The 27,292-nt window shown below is 43.0% G+C and overlaps 1 protein-coding gene across 1 annotated transcript in view; it reads right to left on the reverse strand.

Annotated features, from left to right (window-relative positions):
• Nucleotides 1-27,292, reverse strand: part of LOC128654025 (septin-10) — a 217,902-nt gene that overhangs the window by 26,489 nt on the left and 164,121 nt on the right. Inside the window, exons 9-10 of the mRNA XM_053707669.1 lie at nucleotides 15,458-15,590; nucleotides 15,096-15,280 (exon numbers count right to left, since the gene is read on the reverse strand). Of these exons, the coding sequence (XP_053563644.1) occupies nucleotides 15,096-15,280; nucleotides 15,458-15,590 (318 nt within the window). The remainder of the gene's footprint in view (nucleotides 1-15,095; nucleotides 15,281-15,457; nucleotides 15,591-27,292) is intronic.

Here is a 27,292-nt window from a genome sequence, read left to right on the forward strand (position 1 = left end):
TTTGGAAAAAGTATGAAGCGAAGACCAAGTCGCCGCCTTACAAATCTGTTCAACAGAAGCCTCATTTTTAAAAGCCCACGTGGAAGCCACCGCTCTAGTAGACTGAGCAGTAATCCTTTCAGGAGGCTGCTGGCCAGCAGTGTCATAAGCCAAACGGATGATGCTTTTAAGCCAAAAAGAAAAAGAGGTAGCCGTAGACTTTTGGCCTCTCCGCTTTCCAGAATAGACAACAAACAATGAAGATGTTTGACGGAAATCTTTAGTTGCTTGTAAGTAGAACTTTAAAGCATGAACTACATCTAGGTTGTTCAATAAACGTTGCTTCTTGGAAGAAGGATTAGGACACAGAGAAGGAACAACAATTTCGTGATTGATATTCCTATTAGAAACAACCTTAGGAAGAAATCCAGGTTTGGTACGCAAAACCACCTTATCCGCATGGAAAACAAGATAAGGTGAGTCACACTGTAAAGCAGATAACTCAGAAACTCTTCGAGCCGAAGAGATAGCTACTAAAAACAGAACTTTCCAAGATAAGAGCTTAATATCTATGGACTGCATAGGTTTAAACGGAACCCCTTGAAGAACTTTAAGAACCAAATTTAAACTCCATGGCGGAGCAACAGGTTTAAACACAGGCTTGATTCTAACTAAAGCCTGACAAAATGCCTGAACGTCTGGAACATCCGCCAGACGCTTGTGTAAAAGGATAGACAAAGCAGATATTTGTCCCTTTAAGGAACTAGCTGATAATCCCTTCTCCAATCCTTCTTGGAGAAAAGATAATAGCCTAGGAATCCTGATCTTACTCCATGAGTAACCCTTGGAAGCACACCAGTAAAGATATTTACGCCATATCTTATGATAGATTTTTATGGTGACAGGCTTTCGAGCCTGAATCAAGGTATCAATGACCGATTCAGAGAAACCACGCTTTGCTAAAATCAAGCTTTCAATCTCCAAGCAGTCAGACGCTGAGAAAGTAGGTTTGGATGCTTGAATGAACCTTGAATCAGAAGGTCCTGCCTCCGCGGAAGAGTCCATGGTGGAACGGATGACATGTCCACCAGGTCTGCATACCAAGTCCTGCGTGGCCACGCAGGTGCTATCAAAATCACTGAAGCTCTCTCCTGCTTGATTCTGGCAATCAGACGAGGAAGGAGAGGGAATGTTGGAAACACATAGGCCAGGTTGAAGGACCAGGGCACTGCTAGGCATTTATCAGCACTGCCTGGGGATCCCTTGACCTGGACCCGTAACAAGGAAGCTTGGCGTTCTGACGAGACGCCATCAGATCCAATTCTGGTGTGCCCCATAGCCGAATCAGTTGGGCAAGCTCCCACTCCCTCGGATGAAAAGTCTGACGACTTAGGAAATCCGCCTCCCAGTTTTCTACCCCTGGGATATGGATTGCTGAAAAAACAGAATTTATGTTTACCTGATAAATTACTTTCTCCAACGGTGTGTCCGGTCCACGGCGTCATCCTTACTTGTGGGATATTCTCTTCCCCAACAGGAAATGGCAAAGAGCCCAGCAAAGCTGGTCACATGATCCCTCCTAGGCTCCGCCTTCCCCAGTCATTCGACCGACGTAAAGGAGGAATATTTGCATAGGAGAAATCATATGATACCGTGGTGACTGTAGTTAGAGAAAATAAATCATCAGACCTGATTAAAAAACCAGGGCGGGCCGTGGACCGGACACACCGTTGGAGAAAGTAATTTATCAGGTAAACATAAATTCTGTTTTCTCCAACATAGGTGTGTCCGGTCCACGGCGTCATCCTTACTTGTGGGAACCAATACCAAAGCTTTAGGACACGGATGATGGGAGGGAGCAAATCAGGTCACCTAGATGGAAGGCACCACGGCTTGCAAAACCTTTCTCCCAAAAATAGCCTCAGAAGAAGCAAAAGTATCAAATTTGTAAAATTTAGTAAAAGTGTGCAGTGAAGACCAAGTCGCTGCCTTACATATCTGATCAACAGAAGCCTCGTTCTTGAAGGCCCATGTGGAAGCCACGGCCCTAGTGGAATGAGCTGTGATTCTTTCAGGAGGCTGCCGTCCGGCAGTCTCATAAGCCAATCTGATGATGCTTTTAAGCCAAAAAGAGAGAGAGGTAGAAGTTGCTTTTTGACCTCTCCTTTTACCAGAATAAACAACAAACAAGGAAGATGTTTGTCTGAAATCCTTTGTAGCCTCTAAATAGAATTTTAGAGCACGAACTACATCCAAATTATGCAACAAACGTTCCTTCTTTGAAACTGGATTCGGACACAAAGAAGGCACGACTATCTCCTGGTTAATATTTTTGTTAGAAACAACTTTCGGAAGAAAACCAGGTTTAGTACGCAAAACCACCTTATCTGCATGGAACACCAGATAAGGAGGAGAACACTGCAGAGCAGATAACTCTGAAACTCTTCTAGCAGAAGAAATTGCAACCAAAAACAAAACTTTCCAAGATAATAACTTGATATCAACGGAATGTAGGGGTTCAAACGGAACCCCCTGAAGAACTGAAAGAACTAAATTAAGACTCCAAGGAGGAGTCAAAGGTTTGTAAACAGGCTTGATTCTAACCAGAGCCTGAACAAAAGCTTGAACATCTGGCACAGCCGCCAGCTTTTTGTGAAGTAAAACAGATAAAGCAGAAATCTGTCCCTTCAAAGAACTTGCAGATAATCCTTTCTCCAAACCTTCTTGAAGAAAGGATAGAATCTTAGGAATTCTTATCTTGTTCCATGGGAATCCTTGAGATTCACACCAACAGATATATTTTTTCCATATTTTATGGTAGATTTTTCTAGTTACAGGCTTTCTGGCATGAACAAGAGTATCAATGACAGAATCTGAGAACCCTCGCTTTGATAAAATCAAGCGTTCAATCTCCAAGCAGTCAGTTGGAGTGAGGCCAGATTCGGATGTTCGAACGGACCTTGAACAAGAAGGTCCTGTCTCAAAGGTAGCCTCCATGGTGGAGCCGATGACATATTCACCAGATCTGCATACCAAGTCCTGCGTGGCCACGCAGGAGCTATCAAGATCACCGATACCCTCTCCTGTTTGATCCTGGCTACCAGCCTGGGAATGAGAGGAAACGGTGGGAACACATAAGCTAGGTTGAAGCTCCAAGGTGCTACTAGTGCATCCACTAGAGTCGCCTTGGGATCCCTGGATCTGGACCCGTAGCAAGGAACCTTGAAGTTCTGACGAGACGCCATCAGATCCATGTCTGGAATGCCCCACAATTGAATTATTTGGGCAAAGATTTCCGGATGGAGTTCCCACTCCCCCGGATGAAATGTCTGACGACTCAGAAAATCTGCTTCCCAATTTTCCACTCCTGGGATGTGGATTGCAGACAAGTGGCAGGAGTGAGTCTCCGCCCATTGAATTATTTTGGTCACTTCTTCCATCGCCAGGGAACTCCTTGTTCCCCCCTGATGGTTGATATACGCAACAGTCGTCATGTTGTCTGATTGAAACCGTATGAATTTGGCCTATGCTAGCTGAGGCCAAGCCTTGAGAGCATTGAATATCGCTCTCAGTTCCAGAATATTTATCGGGAGAAGAGATTCTTCCCGAGACCAAAGACCCTGAGCTTTCAGGGGTTCCCAGACCGCGCCCCAGCCCACCAGACTGGCGTCGGTCGTGACAATGACCCACTCTGGTCTGCGGAAGCTCATCCCTTGTGACAGGTTGTCCAGGGTCAGCCACCAACGGAGTGAATCTCTGGTCCTCTGATCTACTTGTATCGTCGGAGACAAGTCTGTATAATCCCCATTCCACTGACTGAGCATGCACAGTTGTAATGGTCTTAGATGAATTCGCGCAAAAGGAACTATGTCCATTGCCGCGACCATCAAACCTATTACTTCCATGCACTGCACTATGGAAGGAAGAAGAACAGAATGAAGTACTTGACAAGAGCTTAGAAGTTTTGATTTTCTGGCCTCTGTCAGAAAAATCCTCATTTCTAAGGAGTCTATTATTGTTCCCAAGAAGGGAACTCTTGTTGACGGAGATAGAGAACTTTTTTCTACGTTCACTTTCCACCCGTGAGATCTGAGAAAGGCCAGGACAATGTCCGTATGAGCCTTTGCTTGTGGTAGAGACGACGCTTGAATCAGTATGTCGTCCAAGTAAGGTACTACTGCAATGCCCCTTGGTCTTAGCACCGCTAGAAGGGACCCTAGTACCTTTGTGAAAATTCTTGGAGCAGTGGCTAATCCGAATGGAAGTGCCACAAACTGGTAATGCTTGTCCAGAAAGGCGAACCTTAGGAACCGATGATGTTCCTTGTGGATAGGAATATGTAGATACGCATCCTTTAAATCCACCGTGGTCATGAATTGACCTTCCTGAATGGTAGGAAGAATTGTCCGAATGGTTTCCATTTTGAACGATGGAACCTTGAGAAATTTGTTTAGGATCTTGAGATCTAAGATTGGTCAGAATGTTCCCTCTTTTTTGGGAACTATGAACAGATTGGAGTAGAATCCCATCCCTTGTTCTCCTAATGGAACAGGATGAATCACTCCCATTTTTAACAGGTCTTCTACACAATGTAAGAATGCCTGTCTTTTTATGTGGTCTGAAGACAATTGAGACCCGTGGAACCTCCCCCTTGGGGGTAGCTCCTTGAATTCCAGAAGATAACCTTGGGAGACTATTTCTAGCGCCCAAGGATCCAGAACATCTCTTGCCCAAGCCTGAGCGAAGAGAGAAAGTCTGCCCCCCACCAGATCCGGTCCCGGATCGGGGGCCAACATCTCATGCTGTCTTGGTAGCAGTGGCAGGTTTCTTGGCCTGCTTACCTTTGTTCCAGCCTTGCATTGGCCTCCAGGCTGGCTTGGTTTGAGAAGTATTACCCTCTTGCTTAGAGGATGTAGAACTTGGGGCTGGTCCGTTTCTGCGAAAGGGACGAAAATTTGGTTTATTTTTAGCCTTAAAAGACCTATCCTGAGGAAGGGCGTGGCCCTTACCCCCAGTGATATCTGAAATAATCTCTTTCAAGTCAGGGCCAAACAGCGTTTTCCCCTTGAAAGGTATGTTAAGCAATTTGTTCTTGGAAGACGCATCCGCTGACCAAGATTTTAGCCAAAGTGCTCTGCGCGCCACAATAGCAAACCCCGAATTTTTCGCCGCTAATCTAGCCAATTGCAAAGTGGCGTCTAAAGTAAAAGAGTTAGCCAATTTAAGAGCATGAATTCTGTCCATAATCTCCTCATAAGAAGAATCTTTATTGAGCGACTTTTCTAGTTCATCGAACCAGAAACACGCTGCTGTAGTGACAGGAACAATGCATGAAATTGGTTGTAGAAGGTAACCTTGCTGAACAAACATCTTTTTAAGCAAACCCTCTAATTTTTTATCCATAGGATCTTTGAAAGCACAACTATCTTCTATAGGGATAGTAGTGCGTTTGTTTAGAGTAGAAACCGCCCCCTCGACCTTGGGGACTGTCTGCCATAAGTCCTTTCTGGGGTCGACCATAGGAAACAATTTCTTAAATATAGGGGGAGGGACAAAAGGTATGCCGGGCCTTTCCCATTCTTTGTTTACAATGTCCGCCACCCGCTTGGGTATAGGAAAAGCTTCGGGGGGCCCCCGGGACCTCTAGGAACTTGTCCATCTTACATAATTTCTCTGGAATGACCAAATTGTCACAATCATCCAGAGTAGATAACACCTCCTTAAGCAGAGCGCGGAGATGTTCCAATTTAAATTTGAATGTAATCACATCAGGTTCAGCTTGTTGAGAAATTTTCCCTGAATCTGAAATTTCTCCCTCAGACTAAACCTCCCTGGCCCCCTCAGACTGGTGTAGGGGCATGTCAGAACCATTATCATCAGCGTCCTCATGCTCTTCGGTATTTTCTAAAACAGAGCAGTCGCGCTTTCGCTGATAAGTGGGCATTTTGGCTAAAATGTTTTTGATAGAATTATCCATTACAGCCGTTAATTGTTGCATAGTAAGGAGTATTGGCGCACTAGATGTACTAGGGGCCTCCTGTGTGGGCAAGACTGGCGTAGACGAAGGAGGGGATGATGCAGTACCATGCTTACTCCCCTCACTTGAGGAATCATCTTGGGCATCATTTTCTCTAAATTGTGTGTCACATACATCACATCTATTTAAATGAGAAGGAACCTTGGCTTCCTCACATACAGAACATAGTCTATCTGATAGTTCAGACATGTTAAACAGGCATAAACTTGATAACAAAGTACAAAAAACGTTTTAAAATAAAACCGTTACTGTCACTTTAAATTTTAAACTGAACACACTTTATTACTGAATATGTGAAAAAGTATGAAGGAATTGTTCAAAATTCACCAAAATTTCACCACAGTGTCTTAAAGCCTTAAAAGTATTGCACACCAAATTTGAAAGCTTTAACTCTTAAAATAACGGAACCGGAGCCGTTTTTATATTTAACCCCTATACAGTCCCTGGTATCTGCTTTGCTGAGACCCAACCAAGCCCAGAGGGGAATACGATACCAAATGACGCCTTCAGTAAGCTTTTTCTATGTATCTGAGCTCCTCACACATGCATCTGCATGCCTTGCTTCCCAAAAACAACTGCGCATTAGTCGCGCGAAAATGAGGCTCTGCCTATGATTAGAGAAGGCCCCCAGTGAAAAAGGTGTCCAAAACAGTGCCTGCCGGTTATTTAACATAGTTCCCAAGAATAAAATAACTCCTCAAAGCTATAAACTATTAAAAATGCTTATAAACCAATCGTTTTAGCCCAGAAAAATGTCTACCAGTCTTTAAAGCCCTTGTGAAGCCCTTTATTCTTATTTAATAAAAATGGCTTACCGGATCCCATAGGGAAAATGACAGCTTCCAGCATTACCAAGTCTTGTTAGAAATGTGTCATACCTCAAGCAGCAAAAGTCTGCTCACTGTTTCCCCCAACTGAAGTTAATTCCTCTCAACAGTCCTGTGTGGAAACAGCCATCGATTTTAGTAACGGTTGCTAAAATCATTTTCCTCTTACAAACAGAAATCTTCATCTCTTTTCTGTTTCAGAGTAAATAGTACATACCAGCACTATTTTAAAATAACAAACTCTTGATTGAAGAATAAAAACTACATTTAAACACCAAAAAACTCTAAGCCATCTCCGTGGAGATGTTGCCTGTACAACGGCAAAGAGAATGACAGGGGAAGGCGGAGCCTAGGAGGGATCATGTGACCAGCTTTGCTGGGCTCTTTGCCATTTCCTGTTGGGGAAGAGAATATCCCACAAGTAAGGATGACGCCGTGGACCGGACACACCTATGTTGGAGAAATGGCAAGAGTGAGTCTCTGCCCATCGGATTATTTTGGAAACCTCCATCATCGCTAGAGAACTCCTTGTTCCCCTCTGATGATTGATATAAGCTACAGTCGTGATGTTGTCCGACTGAAATCTGATGAATTTGGCCGCAGCCAGTTGAGGCCACGCCTGAAGAACATTGAATATCGCTCTCAGTTCCAGAATGTTTATCGGGAGGAGAGTCTCCTCCTGAGACCATAACCCCTGAGCTTTCAGGGAGTTCCAGACTGCACCCCAGCCCAGCAGGCTGTCATCTGTCGTAACTATGACCCACTCTGGTCTGCGGAAACACATTCCCGAGACAGATGAACCTGTGATAACCACCAGAGAAGAGAATCTCTGGTCTCCTGATCCAGATCTATCTGAGGAGATAAATCTGCATAATCCCCATTCCACTGTTCGAGCATGCACAGTTGCAGTGGTCTGAGGTGTAAGTGAGTAAACGGAACTATGTCCATTGCCGCTACCATTAGTCCGATTACCTCCATACACTGAGCCACTGACGGCCGAGGAATGGAATGAAGAGCTCGGCAGGTGTTTACGAGTTTTAATTTCCTGACCTCCATCAGAAATATTTTCATTTCTACCAGAGTTCCTAGGAAGAAAACTCTTGTGAGAGGGAAGAGAGAACTCTTTTTTATGTTCACCTTCCACCCATGAGATCTCAGAAAAGCCAACACGATGTCCGTGTGAGACTTGGCTAGTTGGAAAGTTGACGCTTGAATTAAGATGTCGTCTAGATAAGGCGCCACTGCTATGCCCTACGGTCTTAGAACCGGCAGAAGGGACCCTAGCACTTTTGTGAAAATTCTGGGAGCCGTGGCCAACCCGAAGGGAAGGGCCATGAACTGGTAATGTCTGTCCAGAAAGGCGAACCTGAGAAATCGGTGATGATCTCTGTGGATAGGGATGTGTAGATATGCATCCTTTAAGTCCACAGTGGTCATATATTGACCCTCCTGGAACAGTGGCAGAAAGACGGGACTCTGAGGAATTTGTTTATGATCTTGAGATCCAAGATTGGTCTGAAAGTTCCTTCTTTTTTGGGAACCACAAACAGGTTGGAGTAAAACCCTTGCCCCTGTTCCGCTCTTGGAACTGGGTGAATCACTCCCATGGTATGTAGGTCTTCTACACAGCGTAAGAATGCCTCTCTTTTGTCTGGTTTGCAGACAATTGAGAAATGTGAAATCTCCCCCTTGGGGGGGAATCTTTGAAGTCCAGAAGATATCCCTGGGAAACAATTTCTAAAGCCCAGGAATCGTGAACATCTCTTGCCCAAGCCTGAGCGAAGAGAGAGAGTCTGCCCCCTACTAGATCTGGTCCCGGATCAGGGGCTACCCCTTCATGCTGTCTTGGAGGCAGCTGCAGGCTTCTTGGCCTGTTTACCCTTGTTCCAAGCCTGGTTAGGTCTCCAGACTAACTTGGATTGAGCAAAATTCCCCTCTTGCTTTGCAGCAGGGGAAGCTGAAGCGGGACCACTCTTGAAGTTTCGAAAGGAACGAAAATTATTTTGTTTGGTCTTTATTTTATTTAGGAAAAAAGGATAGATTTTTGATTTTGGAACTATCCTTTTTTCCTATTTATGTTGTGGATTACTGGGACTCCACTTTAGAACACTAAAGTTCCTGCATACCCAAAAGGTAGCTGACAAGGGAGCTTCTAATACCGGATACTGAAAGGAGGAGCTTAGGGGCCGAGCAGAGTGTGTGTGTAGCGAGGAGGATTAGTGAGGACGCCAGAACCGCAAGCCGAAAGCTGCAGCTGATTTCTTCAGACACACAAAGGATCACGCTCATTTGTGAGTATTCACAGAACTTTGATTTTGATTGTGCGGTTACTTAAATCTTGCCTGACAGTGGTAACGGAGAGTGCTAGTCAGGATCATTAGCTACAGCTGATTTTAGGCACAACGTTGCTGGGACCGAGCCCAATTGTGAATGTCAACGGGACTAATAGTACTGTTGCTGGTGCTATTTCATCTGTGCTCTGTCTGTCAGTTTTTGCTAAGTGGGCTAGTGGAAAGGGCTAGCGAAGTGAACAGCACTTTTTTACTTTGGGAGGCATTGAATATAAGCTTTCACTGTATTGCTGCCTGGTCAGTATAGAGTGATTGTTCCTCCCCCAGGTGCTGTTGCTATTTGGTCTCTGTGCATACGCACTAGTAACATTGGATAACCTCATTATTTGTTTTGTACACCCAGTACAGGATACAGTTTTGAACATGAACTTGAATTCACATTTATCACAAGCAAAGCGTGTTTAATAAGGGATAAACAATATAACCCTAACGCTTTTTTCATTACTTTATGTGAACTTTAGATTTCTTTCATTCTGTAAATCAGGACTGGCATTTGTACATATATCCTCCACACACACACATATCACAAGCTTTGCAAGTTAAAATAAACCCCCAAAATAGCTCCTCTGCTATGTACTAAAAATCCACAGCTCTTTGTTACTATCTTTTGTGCGGACTCTGGTACACATTTTTTGCTCTTTATTTTATTTGTTTTATCCTGAGGGAGGGTATGGCCCTTCCCTCCAGTGATGTCTGAAATAATTTCCTTCAGTTCAGGCCCGAATAGGGTCTTTCCTTTGAAAGCGATGGTCAAAAGCTTTGATTTTGATGACACATCAGCTGACCAGGACTTAAGCCATAACGCTCTACGCGCAAAAATGGCAAAACCTGAATTTTTTGCTGCTAATTTAGCCAGTTGAAAAGCGGCATCTGTAATGAAAGAATTATCCAGCTTAAGAGTCTTAATTCTATCCAGAATATCATCTAATGGGGTCTCCCCCTGGAGAGCCTCTTCTAGAGCCTTGAAGCAAAAAGCAGCTGCAGTAGTTACAGGAACAATGCATGCAATAGGTTGGAGAAGAAAACCTTGATGAACAAAAATTTTCTTTAGGAGACCCTCTAATTTTTTATCCATAGAATCTTTGAAAGCACAACTGTCTTCAATAGGTATAGTTGTACGCTTAGCTAGTGTAGAAATGGCTCCCTCCACCTTAGGGACCGTCTGCCACGAGTCCCGCATGGTGTCAGATATGGGAAACATTTTCTTAAAAGTAGGAGGGGGAGCGAACGGTATACCTGGTCTATCCCACTCCTTAGAAACAATATCCGCAATCCTCTTAGGGACCGGAAAAACATCAGTGTAAACAGGAACCTCTAAGTATTTGTCCATTTTACACAATTTCTCTGGAACCACAATAGGGTCACAATCATCCAGAGTCGCCAATACCTCCCTGAGCAACAAGCGGAGGTTGTTCTAGCTTGAATTTAAAGGCCGTCATATCTGAGTCTGTCTGAGGGAGCGTCTTTCCTGAATCAGAAATCTGTCCCTCAGACAGCAAATCCCTCATCCCTACCTCAGAACATTGTGAGGGAATATCGGATACGGCTACTAAAGCATCAGAAGCTCAGCATTTGTTCTTAACCCAGAGCTATCACGCTTCCCTTGCAACCCAGACAGTTTAGATAAAACCTCTGTGAGGGTAGAATTCATAACTGCTGCCATGTCTTGTAAGGTAAATGAAGTAGACGCACTAGAGGTACTTGGCGTCGCTTGTGCGGGCGTTACTGGTTGTGACACTTGGGGAGAACTAGATGGCATAACCTCATTTCTTTCTGTCTGAGAATCCTCTAGCGCTACATTTTTAAGTGCTAAACATATTGAACAAGGAGTTTCCTTGATGTCAGACATGTTTAACAAGCTAGTAATGAGACAAGCAAGCTTGGAAAACACTTTATTCAATGTAAAACAACAATTTAAAAAAAACGGTACTGTGCCTTTAAGAGAAAAAAAACATGTACACGTTCTGCAAAACTGCTTAAAAATGCAACAAATCCTTCAAATCTTTTACAGTATATGTAGTAAGCCTTAGTAAGGTTGTACCACTAGTAAAAAATGAAATTAACCCCTTAATAACAAAACCGGATTGACAAGAGTAAAAAAAACGGAAAATACACAGTCAGCACCTTGCCAGAGCTCTGCTGTGGCGCCTACCTGCCCTTAGGGGTTGAATTTGAGGGAATAAAGCTTAGTTTTGGACCCAAAATCGAGTCAGGACCCTCCTGTGTTGCAGCTTGCTGTCCAGAATGAAAAACAACTGCGCATCTAAGGCGCGAAATTAGGCCCCACCCACCTCTTACTCGATGTCTGTTGGGCCTTAAAGTAACACCTCAAGTGTTTCAAACAGCCATGTGGGATGTAAACCTCAAAATAAGCCAAATGAACCCTCTAAATAAAAAGTCCCAAAAACGTTTTACCATATTTCTCAAAAAAAACGTTTGCTCTATTATATAAGTGTCAACCAGCAAAGTAACTTAGCCCTTATGCAAGCTTGTAATACTACCATAAGTCTTTGATTACAGCTTACCCTTCCCCTCATAGGGATAATGTCAGCCCTTTTCTTGAAATATCACAGTCTTTCTAGAAAAAAATGACTGAACATACCTCAGTGCAGCATAGCCTGCAAACCGTTCCTCAACTGAAGTTTCCTGTACTCCTCAGCCTCTGTGGGAACAGCAGTGGATCTTAGTTACAAATGCCAAGATCATTATCCTCCAGGCAGAAATCTTCATCTTTTTTCTGCTTGAGAGTAAATAGTACACACCAGTACCATTTAAAATAACAAACTCTTGCTTGAAGAAAATAAAACTAATATTTTGTCACCACAATCACTTTACCCTTCCTTATTGCTTAGAGCCGGCAAAGAGAATGACTGGGTGGTGGAGTTAGGGGGGGGAGCTATATAGACAGCTCTGCTGTGGGTGCTCTCTTTGCCACTTCCTGTTGGGAAGGAGAATATCCCACAAGTATTGGATGAATCCGTGGACTCGATACATCTTGCAAGAGAAAAATTATATATTTTTTTTAGAAGACAACCCAAGGTATTGAGCTAGGCCCAATTTAGTATATTTCATGCCATTGTTTCTCTGCCAAATGTGATCATATTTAAAAAAATGGTCATAAGACAAATGGTTGTAAAATCTTATCTGGGATCCTCTTTGTTAATTAACAGCAGACATGCACCACACTCTTAAAATTCCTGTTAATGGGGTTAATGAGGGGGTTAATGAGGTAGCTTGTAAAGTTAAGTTAACCTCCCACCTGACACTTCCCACCCCTAATCCCTACCAAGCAGCTCTCTTCCCTCCCTCACCCCCAATGGTTATCACCATCTTAGGTACTGGTAGACAGTCTGCCACAGTATGCATTTATGGATTTATTTTTAATTTCTGTAGTGTAGGTAACCCTCCTCACACATACACCTCCCTGATCTCCCCCAAACAGCTTTCTAACCCTTCTCCCTCTAACTAGGTGCTACTATCTTAGGAACTGGCAGTACTCAGCTTTTTATATTTTTTATTTATTTTATTATTATTTATTTATGTTTAAAAAAAATCTTTGTAGTGTAGCGACCCCCTTCCCACTCCCCCTAACCGATTGTTCATAGGATTCCCCTTCCCTTTCCATAGTGTAGGGAACCCATGCCTCCCCCTCCTTCACTAAACAATTTTTTCTGTAGGTAGGAAATCCCCCCCCCCCCCCCACATGATGTGCTGCCCTCCTCCGTCCTTCACCACCCAGGGGCAAGCTGATGCATGGCAGAATTCTATCAGCCAATCGGAATTGAAGGGACGCCATCTTGGATGACATCATTTAAAGGAACCTTCATTCAGTCTTAGCCGTCGGATGAAGAGGATGCTCTGCATCGGATGTCTTGAAGATGGCCCCACGCCGGATGGATGAAGATAGAAGATGCCGTCTGGATGAAGACTACTGCCCGTCTGGAGGACCACTTCGCCCGGCTTGGATGAAGGCTTCTCCCGGCTTCGTTGAGGACTTCGGCCCGGTTGGATGAAGACTTCTCCCAGTAAGGCGATCTTCAAGGGGTTAGTGTTAAGTTTTCTTAAGGGGGTATTGGGTGGGTTTTAGAGTAGGGTTGGTTGTGTGGGTGGTGGGTTTTTTTGTTGGGGGGGGGATTATTAATTTTTTTTACAGGTAAAAGAGCTGATTACTTTGGGGCAATGCCCCGCAAAAGGCCCTTTTAAGGGCAATTTGTAATTTAGTGTAGGGTAGGGCTTTTTTTTTATTTTTGTGGGGGCTTTTTTATTTTGTTAGGGGGATTAGATTAGGTGTAATTAGTTTAAAAATCTTGTAATTTGTTTATTATTTTCTGTAATTTAGTGTGCGTTTGTTTTTTGTACTTTAGATAATTTTATTTATTTGTACTTAATTTAGGGAAATAATTTAATTATAGTGTAGTGTTAGCTGTAATTGTAACTTAGGTTAGGTTTTATTTTACAGGTAACTTTGTATTTATTTAAGCTAGGTAGTTATTAAATAGTTAATAACTATTTAATAACTATTCTACCTAGTTAAAATAAATACAAACTTGCCTGTAAAATAAAAATAAATCCTAAACTAGCTACAATGTAACTATTAGTTATATTGTAGCTAGCTTAGGGTTTACTTTATAGGTATTTAGTTTTAAATAGGAATTATTTAGTTAATGATAGGAATTTTTATTTAGATTTCTTATAATTATATTTAAGTTAGGGGGTGTTAGGGTTTAATACATGTAGTATAGTGGCGGCAAGAGATTAGGGGTTAATAAATGTAGTTAGGTGGCGGCGATGTTAGGGCCGGCAGATTAGGGGTTAATAATATTTAACTAATGTTTGCGAGGCGGGAGTGGCGGCAAGAGATTAGGGGTTAATAAATGTAGTTAGGTGGCGGCGATGTTAAGGCCGGCAGATTAGGGGTTAATAATATTAACTAATGTTTGCGAGGCGGGAGTGCAGCGGTTTAGGGGTCAATATGTTTATTATAGTGGCGGCGACGTTGGGGGCAGCAGATTAGGGGTTAATAAGTATAGGTAGGTGGCGGCGACATTGGGGGCGGCAGAGTAGGGGTTAATAAATATAATGTAGGGTTCGGCGATGTTGGGGGCAGCAGATTAGGGGTTCATAAGTATAATGTAGGTGGTGGTGGTGTCCGGAGCGGCAGATTAGGGGTTAATAATTATAATGCAGGTGTCGACGATGTCGGGGCGGCAGATTAGGGGTAAATAAGTGTAAGATTAGGGGTGTTTAGACTCTGGGTTCATGTTAGGATGTTAGGTGTAGACATAAAATGTATTTCCCCATAGGAATCAATGGGGCTGCGTTAAGGAGCTTTACGCTGCTTTTTTGCAGGTGTTAAGACTTTTTCTCAGCCGGCTCTCCCCGTTGATCCCTATGGGGAAATCGTGCACGAGCACGTTACACCAGCTCACCGCTAATGTAAGCAGCGCTGATATTGGAGTGCGGTAATGAGCAAAATTTTGCTCAGCGCTCACTTCTTGTCTGGTTTGTAAAAACTCGTAATACCAGCGCTGTCTGTAAGTGAGCGGTGAGCATAAACTGCTCGTTATCACCGCACAGCCTCTAACGCAAAACTCGTAATCTAGGTGTATGTTTTTATATAAAAAAGGTTAAACACATAGCAAAAATACTGCTCAAGAGCCAAAGAGAACTAACAACAATGTCCCTTTAATTTATGGAAACAGCAGAATAATGCCCTAGCAATTTTTGTTTTATGTCACTAAAATTGCTCTTTATTCTTTAATACTTTGCAGCTTTCGACTTGTCCTGCAATGTGATACATACATATGTTACACATATACAGACAACAATGTTCTACACGCTGACTGCATTTTTACACTGGCAATTGGAAGTTACAAAAAAAAATAAAAAAATCACACATACGTTTTGCGGTCCTTTTTCAAACTACTGTTGGATACATTTCCCAAACTCTGAGCTTGTAATAGTTCAGCAGCGGCCTTTCTTTTATTGAATGAGTTAACTTCCTCTTGCAGATCTTTCCGCTTCTCTTCTAAGCTCATCCTCTCATCCTGATGAAGCTTCTTCAGTTGCTCAAATCGGTTTTGTAGCTGAAATATAAGGTGCACATGCAAGATTAAATTATGATCAAATCCATTTTCTAATCTGTGTGGTCCATGTTTTGATTATTAGTATTTATCTTGCTAAAATGCACTGAACCAGAGGTTGGTCTGTAAAAAGACGTTAAAAAAAATGTCTGCAGCAACACAAATACATATTAATCATACCTCTCTTTCTGCTTCCTTCAGTACAGTCTCCTTCTCTCTTACTCGCTGTACAAATGTCTGTCTCATCTCCTCTTCCTTTCTCTGCAATTCTTCAAAGAACTCATGTCGCTTGGCTTCGTATGTCTCCTGGAGGCTAAAAGAGAAAAGACATATCCTCAGAACAATCCAGGGCAGAAAAAAATAAATGAGAAATATCCATGAGATTCTTGGAATTTAATGTTAATGCAACCGTTATATCAGATATTTGATCTACACTGTGTTACATTAGAGGAGTATATAAAGAAGAGGGATCTGTCAAAAATGCTATTCCTGTTGTAATTTGTAGACTCTGCATTCACACAATATAAACTTTATAAATACAATAGCAGAAAGGAGCTGTTGTTTCAAGGTTATACTGTATGCAGAGAGTATTAAGAAAGCTTAACACAACATAACCTTTCTGCGCTTGTTATACCTAGTTGTGACATCCAGTCCCAATATTTTTTATAGGCAATGGGGGAGAAAAAAAAAAGAAAGATTTTCAAGAAACAGATATTCAATTTGTTTTCCAACATGTCACTATACTATTTTTTCATATATGAATCTCTCTGTATTTAACTACTTGAATATTCCCATTAAACAAAGGGAAAGAGGAACAGAATATATCAAACCTTTTTGCACTTATTATACTGAGTTGAGATATCCAGTAGAATTTTTTTTTTTATATATAAAGATTGGGGGGGGGGGGGGGATTTTTATGTAAGGAACCTAGATAACAAAATGTATACTTACCTGATAAATTTCTTTCTTTCCGGACATGGAGAGTTCACAACGTCATCCCAATTACTAGTGAGATATTCAACTCCTGGCCAGCAGGAGGAGGCAAAGAGCATCCCAGCAAAGCTTTTAAGTGTAACTTCCCTTACCCATAATCGCCAGTCATTAAGCCGAAGGAAAATGGAAAAAGAAGAAAACACAAGAGTGAAAAAGGTGACTGAGGTTTACTCAGAAAACTACAGAATTGTAATTAAAAAGAAGGGTGGGGGCGGACTAAAGGATAGCAGCAAAAACTTGGAGCTCCGTGCAAAGTTTGCTTAAATTATCGAACTTTCTGGGATTTATTCCTAACTCCTAGCATATCCTTCATCCAACAACCTTTCCTAGGCAGAGTGAGCTGTCCGGAGTGGGGGAGACCTTTTTACTAGTGCCCCCATTTGGTACGTAGGAGCAGAACATCGTTCCACCACCGAAGCCCATTACGCTTAGAAGCGCCAGGCAGGTGCCATACACACTCTGCCGGATGACCCTGCTGTAGTGATAATACCCCTTAGAGGCACAGGCGTTACTGGTGCAGACTAGACTGAGTGGAGGCAACGGATCAGAGCGACACATCGTCATTGCAGTTGACACGGATTACCTGGTTCGCATGGTGACCGGTGATGGTGAGTGTCTCTGCAAACATACCATCCTGAGCCTGACCTGCAACTGAGATTGCTAGATCGACTTGCCTGGACCTAGACCGGAACGCAGGGAGTGGCGCAGCTGGGATTCTCTGGCATGAAGATTGCGGACACCATCTTGGCTCACTGAGCAGTTACTGGGCAGATTTGCGGGGAGCTGTCTTCCTACCGTGTCTCGGAGTATCAGCAGATCTTCACTCTGAACAGAGCGGTAAAGTATAACAGTAACGCTCTAACAAGACTCTCCTACAGCTCTTCTCTGATAATCGGATACCCTCCTCTAGTGGAGGTACCTAGGGGGTAATTAGACAAAACATTCCTGTGGCTTCAGCACCTTTAACGGCAGCCACGCTTGCTCCATACTGCTGACAGAATACAACATTTTTTCTGGTTCCCACGACTTGTGTACTTTACTTCATCACAAACTAGAACTGCACAGTCACCCCTTGCTCATTTGGGTAAACTCAGGGGCCAAGGAACGACACAGAATACGGCCACCTTACAAAGACTCTGAAGCTAGTAATATTGTGGGGAACACACTGAGCATAAAAGTCCTAGATTTGCATGAGTGTACTGGTTTGAGATACTGTACTTCTTTTTGTATATCTAACTGTATGAATTTATCTGCCTATTGAGATGCCATGTGGTTTTAATTAGTAGCAGGAGGCAGGTGGTTGAGATCTCTTTCTCTCCCTACGCGCTCTGCTTGATGAGGGGACTTACTGTGTCAGTGTTATGGATCTGTTTCTATGCACAGCCACTCTTTCCTATATGTATACCCTAACACATTGACCGGTCTGTAGATCTCACCTGAGCTAGATCATACAAGATTAAACAGTGTACCTGGGATGGCCATATCTGCCCTATAGAGCTATACTCCATAGATACCTTTGACCCTATTTGCCTGCCCACTCCAGCTGTAATAGACCAGATTTTCCTTTTTTTTTATGGGTATATGGAGAAATATTTAAAGGGATACTGAACCCATTTTTTTTTTTCGTGATTCAGATACAGCATGCATTTTTAAGCAACTCTCTAATTTACTCCTATTATCATTTTTTCTTTGTTCTCTTGCTATCTTTATTTGAAAAAGAAGGTATCATAGCGAAGGAGCCAGCAAATTTTTTGTTCAGACCATGGACAGCACTTGTTTATTGGTGCTGTCCAATCAGCAAGGACAACCCATGTTGTTCACCAAAAATGGGCATCTAAACTTACATTCTTGCTTTTCAAATAAACATACCAAGAGAATGAAGAAAATTTGATAATAGAAGTAAATTAGAAAGTTGCTTAAAATTGCATGTTCTATCTGAATCACAAAAGAAAAAATTTGGGTTCAGTGTTCCTTTAACTACTACCCCTATGGCGAGCCGTAGCAAAACAAGTGATCGGAGAAATAAACCTGGAAAAGAAAAGCCCAGCCAGGGCCCTAATGCTGAGGCTTTTTCAGAGGGTGTCTTAATTGACCCATATCCCATTGTAAAACAAATTTCTATGCTATTCATGCCAAAAATAGATAACTTACAGAGAGGGATAGATACGCTTACTGATGATGTTAAACAGTTCTCTGCACGAGTTACAGAGGCGGAAAACAGGATATCTGATCTAGAGGATTTTAATGTGGTCAGCACCAGTAAGATTGAAACCTTAGAAAGACAAACTGTAGCCTTACAATTGAAAATAGATGATCTGGAGAACAGATCGAGGCGCAATAATGTACGCCTACTAGGCCTCCCCGAAACAATAAAACAATCAGATATCCTTCAATTTGTGGAAAACACCTTAACCTATCTATTAAATATTCCCGCCCAAGATTTTATTGGAGGGGTTGAAAGGGCACATAGAGTAGGTCTGGAATGGTCTGGGGCAGATGTATCCCAACCTAGGCCTATTATGATTAAATTTTTACACTTCCAAACTAAAACTGCTGTCTTGAGAGCTTACAGGAAAATAGAGAATCTCACCTTTGAAAATGCTCGACTACTCCTTTTTCAGGATTTCTCTGTGGATCTTATGAAAACGCGCAGAGAATTCTCCCCAATATGTTCAAAGCTCCATAGAGAGGGTAGGCAAGCCTTTCTGCTGTACCTGGCGAGGCTCAAAATAATGACAACCAGGGGTCCTAAATTTTTTGACTCCCCTAGTGCAGCCCAGGAATACTTGAAGAATAGGGGTGCCGCTGCTCACAGCCCTGCACATAGTCCTCCAAGAGGGTTGATGCTTTGAAAGATATAGATGTATTTCATTTACAGATAGGGTCATACTGTTTGAGATAGTCTAAAAGCCTCAATGGCTATTGAGTTAATTACACTGGGTTATGTGCAGATACATAACCGTGAGACGTTCAAATTTGTTTGGAATTGGTAATGTTCAATATGTTTATTATCCCTGTTCTTTGTAGGGATACAGCCACTGACTTTATGGGTTTGGCTTTGTAATGGTACTGAGGCTGAACTCATTTCAGATATTATGTGGCCCCAAGATGGCTTTACAGTGCGGTCTGGACATCGGTACAAACCCACACCAGTTCTAGATTCATTTTTCAATGTTAGTTCTTTGTGTTATTTAATAACAACCTATGTGCGGTACTGTCTTGTTGGACACCTTCAAAAACATGTGTATGATATGACTCTTTTACCCTGCCTATTTAGCTGGATGGAAGATGTGTACAGTATGCAAGCACCTTTTGGATTTGTTAACATATATACCAGTTGTTATAATTACTTAAGATATTTAGATAGAAGTCATGAAACGCATGGCTATTTAGAAGGGTCTATCTTAAACAAATACACGGCAGAATATCCACAGTCGCCCCGAGTTTTATATGCTATTAATTATGCTGAATATGTAAACTGTTTATTGTACCAACTCGGCTAGGGGGCCAATGAGTTCAGTATAAATATATATACCCTGATTGATAACATTCACTTGCATGTTTCTGGTTCTCGTGTGGCTAGATGGGGCTTGGGAGTGAGAGACTCAGGTTTCTCACCTAGGAAATTATGGGGTCTACTCGGGACCCAAGTTGATGTAAGCAGGAATCCCCCCCCCCTCTTGATGTGTGGTTGCTGTTCCCTCTCTTTGCCTGGTTAGTACTTTAACGAATGTCAAGCTCCCCCGGGTCCTCCCACACCCATACATGCACAAACCTATGCAGCGGTTCATACTAGCCCCTCAATTTTAACTTATATACGTGGAATTCATTCCCCCATTAAGAGGAAGACAATCCTCACCCAATTAAGTAAAAGGGGAGCTGAAATTGCGTTCCTCCAGGAGACGCATCTGTTAGACTTGGAACACGACAAACTGAAACAGGACTGGGTGGGTAGTGTTGCATATGCCTCATATACAAGAGCTAGTAGGGGGGTGGCCATACTGTTTGGCAAAAGACTGGAGTCGGAAACCAAAAGGGTGATAAGGGATGAAGATGGCAGGTACATCATAGTTCAAACACAAATAGTAGATAAAAGATACACCTTTTGTAATGTTTACGCACCTAACCAACAAGACAGGGAGTTCTGGGATTCCCTCATTGCCGTTTGTCCCCTTTCCTGAGCACCTACTTAATTATAGGAGGGGATTTTAACTTAACACCTAACCCATCTTGTGACAGACTTAGGGATTTACAGGAAAAACCTCAGAAACTTGCCCCTAAATCTCATTCTAAGTATGAGTTGGAAACGTTTCAGAAACTGACCTCCTCATTAGAGGTGGTTGATATTTGGCGCCAGCTGAATCCAGATGGTAGGGATTTCACCTGTATTTCTCGATCTGCTCCTACTATGTCGCAAATTGATTTGTTTCTTATATCCAACTCTCTCATACCCCAAGTTATAGACGTGAAAATAGGTGAAGTGGTTGTCTCTGATCACATCCCTGTAGCATTATTTCTAGACACTGGCATCCAAGTCGCAATATCTGGCGACGTCACAGGAGTTCCAGGCATACCTGGACAACTGTTGGAATGATTTCCGAACGAACAATGCGCAGCATCTAGGGAACCCAGAGCTGTTTTGGAACACGGCTAAGGTGGTGTTGGCTGGCAATGTTATTGCCTTCTTGGCTCGCAGAAAGAAACAGATAACTGACAAGTTGCTACAGATGAGAGATAAATTGGCGCAAACTTATTGTGAGAACCGGATGACATCAACTCGGCCTTTATACCAGAAATATGTATTAGTTAAGCGAGAGTATGATGCTATGCTTGCTTATTCCACAACACAAACTATGATACGCACCACCGGTACATATTATAGGTTTGGAGATAAGTCGGGCAAGCTACTAGCATCCTTAGTTAACATAAAAACATCTACTAAACATGTAGCAGCGATAAAGCATGGAGTGGTCAAGGAGGCGGCATCCATTGCAGAGGCATTTGCGGCCTATTATACCAAACTCTACTCTAGTGAACCGCCTGCCTCGTTATTGGTGCAACAAAATATCGGGGACTCTATTCGTCTGACCAAACTTTCGCAGGAACAGATGGAGAAACTGAATGAACCCATCTGCAGAGAGGAGGTCGACAGGGTAATCAAGTCCGTTTCTCTCGGTAAGGTAGCAGGACCTGATGGGCTGACCATCTAATTTTACAGGCTGCTCCAGCCTCAGGTAACACCCACTCTGGCGGAAATGTTCCAAGGCTACTTTCAGGGTGATGTGACGCCCCCTTCTTCTTTCTCTGCAGCATACATTACCTTGATCCCTAAGAAAGGCAAGGATGCTCTCCTCCCCGAATCATATAGGCCGATTTTGTTGCTGAATTCGGATTACAAAAGCTTAACTAAACTTTTGGCTGAACGATTGAAACCTATCCTGACGCATTTAATCCAAGACGATCAGACGGGGTTAATGTGGGGCAGATCATCGACAGTAAAAGTTCACAGAGTCCTACAGATTATACAACACTTTTGGAACAAGAGAGAGGGGGGAGGGAGAGATGAAACATCGGGGGCCTTCCTGCTGTCCTTGGACGCAGAGAAGGCCTTCGATCATGTAGAATGGAGCCATTTGTTCTCCACCATGGCCAACTTTATTTTTTCTGGACCCTTCCTTTCTCTTATTGGAAAGCTGTATAGAACTCCTATTGCCAATATCTGTATTAATAACATGTTCTCACCTGAGATACAACTGGGGAGGGGCACCAGACAAGGCTGCCCTCTCTCATCTCTCCTCTTCAATTTGGCCTTGGCGCCATTGGCTCTCAGGCTTAAGCAGGCTATAAAGTCAACATGCAGAAATCTGAAATTCTATGGCTAACAAAGGAAGGTGAGCAACAACGTAATTACCCATTTGCAGTGGCAAAGCACTCTATTACCTATTTCGGTATACAAATCTCAACCAACCCAAACAAATTATATGTGAACAATATAACACCAGTGTGTTTAAAGCTTCAGGGACAGATGAGGAGCTGGGCGTCTCTGCCATTGTCGCTTTCTGTAGGGTCAGCTTGCTTAAGATGATGGTCTTACCACGATTACTATACCCTCTCCTTATGCTTCCTTTATTACTGACAAAGAAAGATGTCAAACAGTTAAACTCTGCAGCACGCTAGCCACAGACAAACTTACCATGACTTTCCTGAATGGAGGTTTGGCCTTACCAGATTTTAAATTCTACAACTGGGCGGCCTTGATACACCTTGTGATTGATTGGCAGGTTGGCACTCATCATTTTTGCAAGCCCAAACTGGAACAGGCCGTACTGGGACAATTGTCCTTGGCTTATCTACCACATATGAAAGATATTGGGAGTATTAAAAGCTTAGGTCTTGACATGTTATATAAAGACCCTCTAAAAGCTTGGCAAATGGCACACAAATTCTTGATGAAGTCTTGTCATTCCTCAGTATATTTACCTTTGAGCAATAATCCAGATTTCCCTGCGGGGCTAGATATGCAACTCTTTGATCTCTAGGAACAACAGGGGCTAACTTCTATTGGCCCACTTCTAGACCCACTCACCCGCTCAGTTAAAACCTTTGCTGCTTTGCAGGGGGTTTTTGACTTGCCAAAACAACACTTCTATGCTTACCTACAGGTGCGACATTATATTGGGGCAGTGATCAGAGGCGCCGATAATTTTTGGGAGGGCTTACCCTTTCGATTATCACAGTCCCTATTCAAAATGGGTAGGTTCTCCTTAACAGAGATTTATCAGGTTCTGATACAACAGCGTTTGCAGCTCATACAGCCTAACTTATTGACGGGATGGGGGAGGGAGGGATTAGAGACAATTTCCTGGGAAGATCTGAGAGACAGTTTGGATAAAACTAGGAAAGCTACTTTATCAGCGACACTCAGGGAATCACAGATTCGGATCACACAAAGAGCATACTTGACACCTAGAACTCGGGCCAAATGGGATCCTGGTTGCCCTAATAAGTGCGTTAAATGTTCTTCTGAGTCCCCTAACCTCTTACACTTCTTGTGGCTATGCCCCAAGGTCCAACAATTCTGGGGTAAGATACAATATTGGATTCAGAAAAAAATTAAACATTCCCATCACCCTGCACCCCACAGCAGCTCTGTTTTTGAAATGGGACGCACAATTTAGGCAACATGACTCAGTGTTAAGTCTCGTGATAATCCTTGCTAGAAAATCGGTAAGGCAGCAGGACCTGATAAGCTGCCCATCAAGTTTTACAGGCTGCTCCAGCCTCAGGTAACACCCACTCTGGCGGAAATGTTCCAAGGCTAATTCAGGGTGATGTGACGCCCCCTTCTTCTTTTTCTGCAGCATACATTACCTTGATCCCTAAGAAAGAGAAGGATGCTCTCCTCCCCGAATCATATAGGCCGATTTCGTTGCTGAATTCGGATTACAAAATCTTAACTAAACTTTTGGCTGAACGATTGAAACCTATCCTGCCGCATTTAATCCCAGACGATCAGACGGGGGTTCATGTGGGGCAGATCATCGACGGTAAATTTTCACAGAGTCCTACAGATTATACAACACTTTTGGAACAGGAGAGAGGGGGGAGGGAGAGATGAAACATTGGCGGCCTTCCTGCTGTCCTTGGACGCAGAGAAGGCCTTCGATCATGTAGAATGGAGCCATTTGTTCTCCACCATGGCCAACTTTATTTTTTCTGGACCCTTCCTTTCTCTTATTGGAAAGCTGTATAGAACTCCTATTGCCAATATCTGTATTAATAACATGTTCTCACCTGAGATACAACTGGGGAGGGGCACCAGACAAGGCTGCCCTCTCTCATCTCTCCTCTTCAATTTGGCCTTGGCGCCATTGGCTCTCAGGCTTAAGCAGGCTATAAAGTCAACATGCAGAAATCTGAAATTCTATGGCTAACAAAGGAAGGTGAGCAACAACGTAATTACCCATTTGCAGTGGCAAAGCACTCTATTACCTATTTCGGTATACAAATCTCAACCAACCCAAACAAATTATATGTGAACAATATAACACCAGTGTGTTTAAAGCTTCAGGGACAGATGAGGAGCTGGGCGTCTCTGCCATTGTCGCTTTCTGTAGGGTCAGCTTGCTTAAGATGATGGTCTTACCACGATTACTATACCCTCTCCTTATGCTTCCTTTATTACTGACAAAGAAAGATGTCAAACAGTTAAACTCTGCAGCACGCTAGCCACAGACAAACTTACCATGACTTTCCTGAATGGAGGTTTGGCCTTACCAGATTTTAAATTCTACAACTGGGCGGCCTTGATACACCTTGTGATTGATTGGCAGGTTGGCACTCATCATTTTTGCAAGCCCAAACTGGAACAGGCCGTACTGGGACAATTGTCCTTGGCTTATCTACCACATATGAAAGATATTGGGAGTATTAAAAGCTTAGGTCTTGACATGTTATATAAAGACCCTCTAAAAGCTTGGCAAATGGCACACAAATTCTTGATGAAGTCTTGTCATTCCTCAGTATATTTACCTTTGAGCAATAATCCAGATTTCCCTGCGGGGCTAGATATGCAACTCTTTGATCTCTAGGAACAACAGGGGCTAACTTCTATTGGCCCACTTCTAGACCCACTCACCCGCTCAGTTAAAACCTTTGCTGCTTTGCAGGGGGTTTTTGACTTGCCAAAACAACACTTCTATGCTTACCTACAGGTGCGACATTATATTGGGGCAGTGATCAGAGGCGCCGATAATTTTTGGGAGGGCTTACCCTTTCGATTATCACAGTCCCTATTCAAAATGGGTAGGTTCTCCTTAACAGAGATTTATCAGGTTCTGATACAACAGCGTTTGCAGCTCATACAGCCTAACTTATTGACGGGATGGGGGAGGGAGGGATTAGAGACAATTTCCTGGGAAGATCTGAGAGACAGTTTGGATAAAACTAGGAAAGCTACTTTATCAGCGACACTCAGGGAATCACAGATTCGGATCACACAAAGAGCATACTTGACACCTAGAACTCGGGCCAAATGGGATCCTGGTTGCCCTAATAAGTGCGTTAAATGTTCTTCTGAGTCCCCTAACCTCTTACACTTCTTGTGGCTATGCCCCAAGGTCCAACAATTCTGGGGTAAGATACAATATTGGATTCAGAAAAAAATTAAACATTCCCATCACCCTGCACCCCACAGCAGCTCTGTTTTTGAAATGGGACGCACAATTTAGGCAACATGACTCAGTGTTAAGTCTCGTGATAATCCTTGCTAGAAAATCGGTAAGGCAGCAGGACCTGATAAGCTGCCCATCAAGTTTTACAGGCTGCTCCAGCCTCAGGTAACACCCACTCTGGCGGAAATGTTCCAAGGCTAATTCAGGGTGATGTGACGCCCCCTTCTTCTTTTTCTGCAGCATACATTACCTTGATCCCTAAGAAAGGGAAGGATGCTCTCCTCCCCGAATCATATAGGCCGATTTCGTTGCTGAATTCGGATTACAAAATCTTAACTAAACTTTTGGCTGAACGATTGAAACCTATCCTGCCGCATTTAATCCCAGACGATCAGACGGGGGTTCATGTGGGGCAGATCATCGACGGTAAATTTTCACAGAGTCCTACAGATTATACAACACTTTTGGAACAGGAGAGAGGGGGGAGGGAGAGATGAAACATTGGCGGCCTTCCTGCTGTCCTTGGACGCAGAGAAGGCCTTCGATCATGTAGAATGGAGCCATTTGTTCTCCACCATGGCCAACTTTATTTTTTCTGGACCCTTCCTTTCTCTTATTGGAAAGCTGTATAGAACTCCTATTGCCAATATCTGTATTAATAACATGTTCTCACCTGTGATACAACTGGGGAGGGGCACCAGACAAGGCTGCCCTCTCTCACCTCTCCTCTTCAATTTGGCCTTGGAGCCATTGGCTCTCAGGCTTAAGCAGTTGTTCCCTGATATTGACATTGCAGGTGACCCACAACAACTGGAACTATATGCAGACGATATGCTTTTGTTTGTCCAAGACCCACACCTATATATACCCCCTATTGTGTAGATACTTCAGGACTTTGGTTCCTTTGCAGGCTATAAAGTCAACATGCAGAAATCTGAAATTCTGTGGCTAACAAAGGAAGGTGAGCAACAACGTAATTACCCATTTGCAGTGGCAAAGCACTCTATTACCTATCTCGGTATACAAATCTCAACCAACCCAAACAAATTATATGCGAACAATATAACACCAGTGTGTTTAAAGCTTCAGCGACAGATGAGGAGCTGGGCGTCTCTGCCATTGTCGCTTTCTGTAGGGTCAGCTTGCTTAAGATGATGGTCTTACCACGATTACTATACCCTCTCCTTATGCTTCCTTTATTACTGACAAAGAAAGATGTCAAACAGTTAAACTCTGCAGCACGCTAGCCACAGACAAACTTACCATGACTTTCCTGAATGGAGGTTTGGCCTTACCAGATTTTAAATTCTACAACTGGGCGGCCTTGATACACCTTGTGATTGATTGGCAGGTTGGCACTCATCATTTTTGCAAGCCCAAACTGGAAAAGGCCGTACTGGGACAATTGTCCTTGGCTTATCTACCACATGTGAAAGATATTGGGAGTATTAAAAGCTTAGGTCTTGGCATGCTATATAAAGACCCTCTAAAAGCTTGGCAAATGGCACACAAATTCTTGATGAAGTCTTGTCATTCCTCAGTATATTTGCCTTTGAGCAATAATCCAGATTTCCCTGTGGGGCTAGATATGCAACCCTTTGATCTCTGGGAACAACAGGGCTAACTTCTATTGGCCCACTTCTAGACCCACTCACCCGCTCAGTTAAAACCTTTGCTGCTTTGCAGGGGGTTTTTGACTTGCCAAAACAACACTTCTATGCTTACCTACAGGTGCGACAATTATATTGGGGCAGTGATCAGAGGCGCCGATAATTTTTGGCAGGGTTCACCCTTTCGATTATCACAGTCCCTATTCGAAATGGGTAGGTTCTCCTTATCAGAGATTTAT

This window comes from Bombina bombina, chromosome 3 (genome assembly GCF_027579735.1).
Source record: "Bombina bombina isolate aBomBom1 chromosome 3, aBomBom1.pri, whole genome shotgun sequence".
Classification (NCBI taxonomy): domain Eukaryota; kingdom Metazoa; phylum Chordata; class Amphibia; order Anura; family Bombinatoridae; genus Bombina; species Bombina bombina.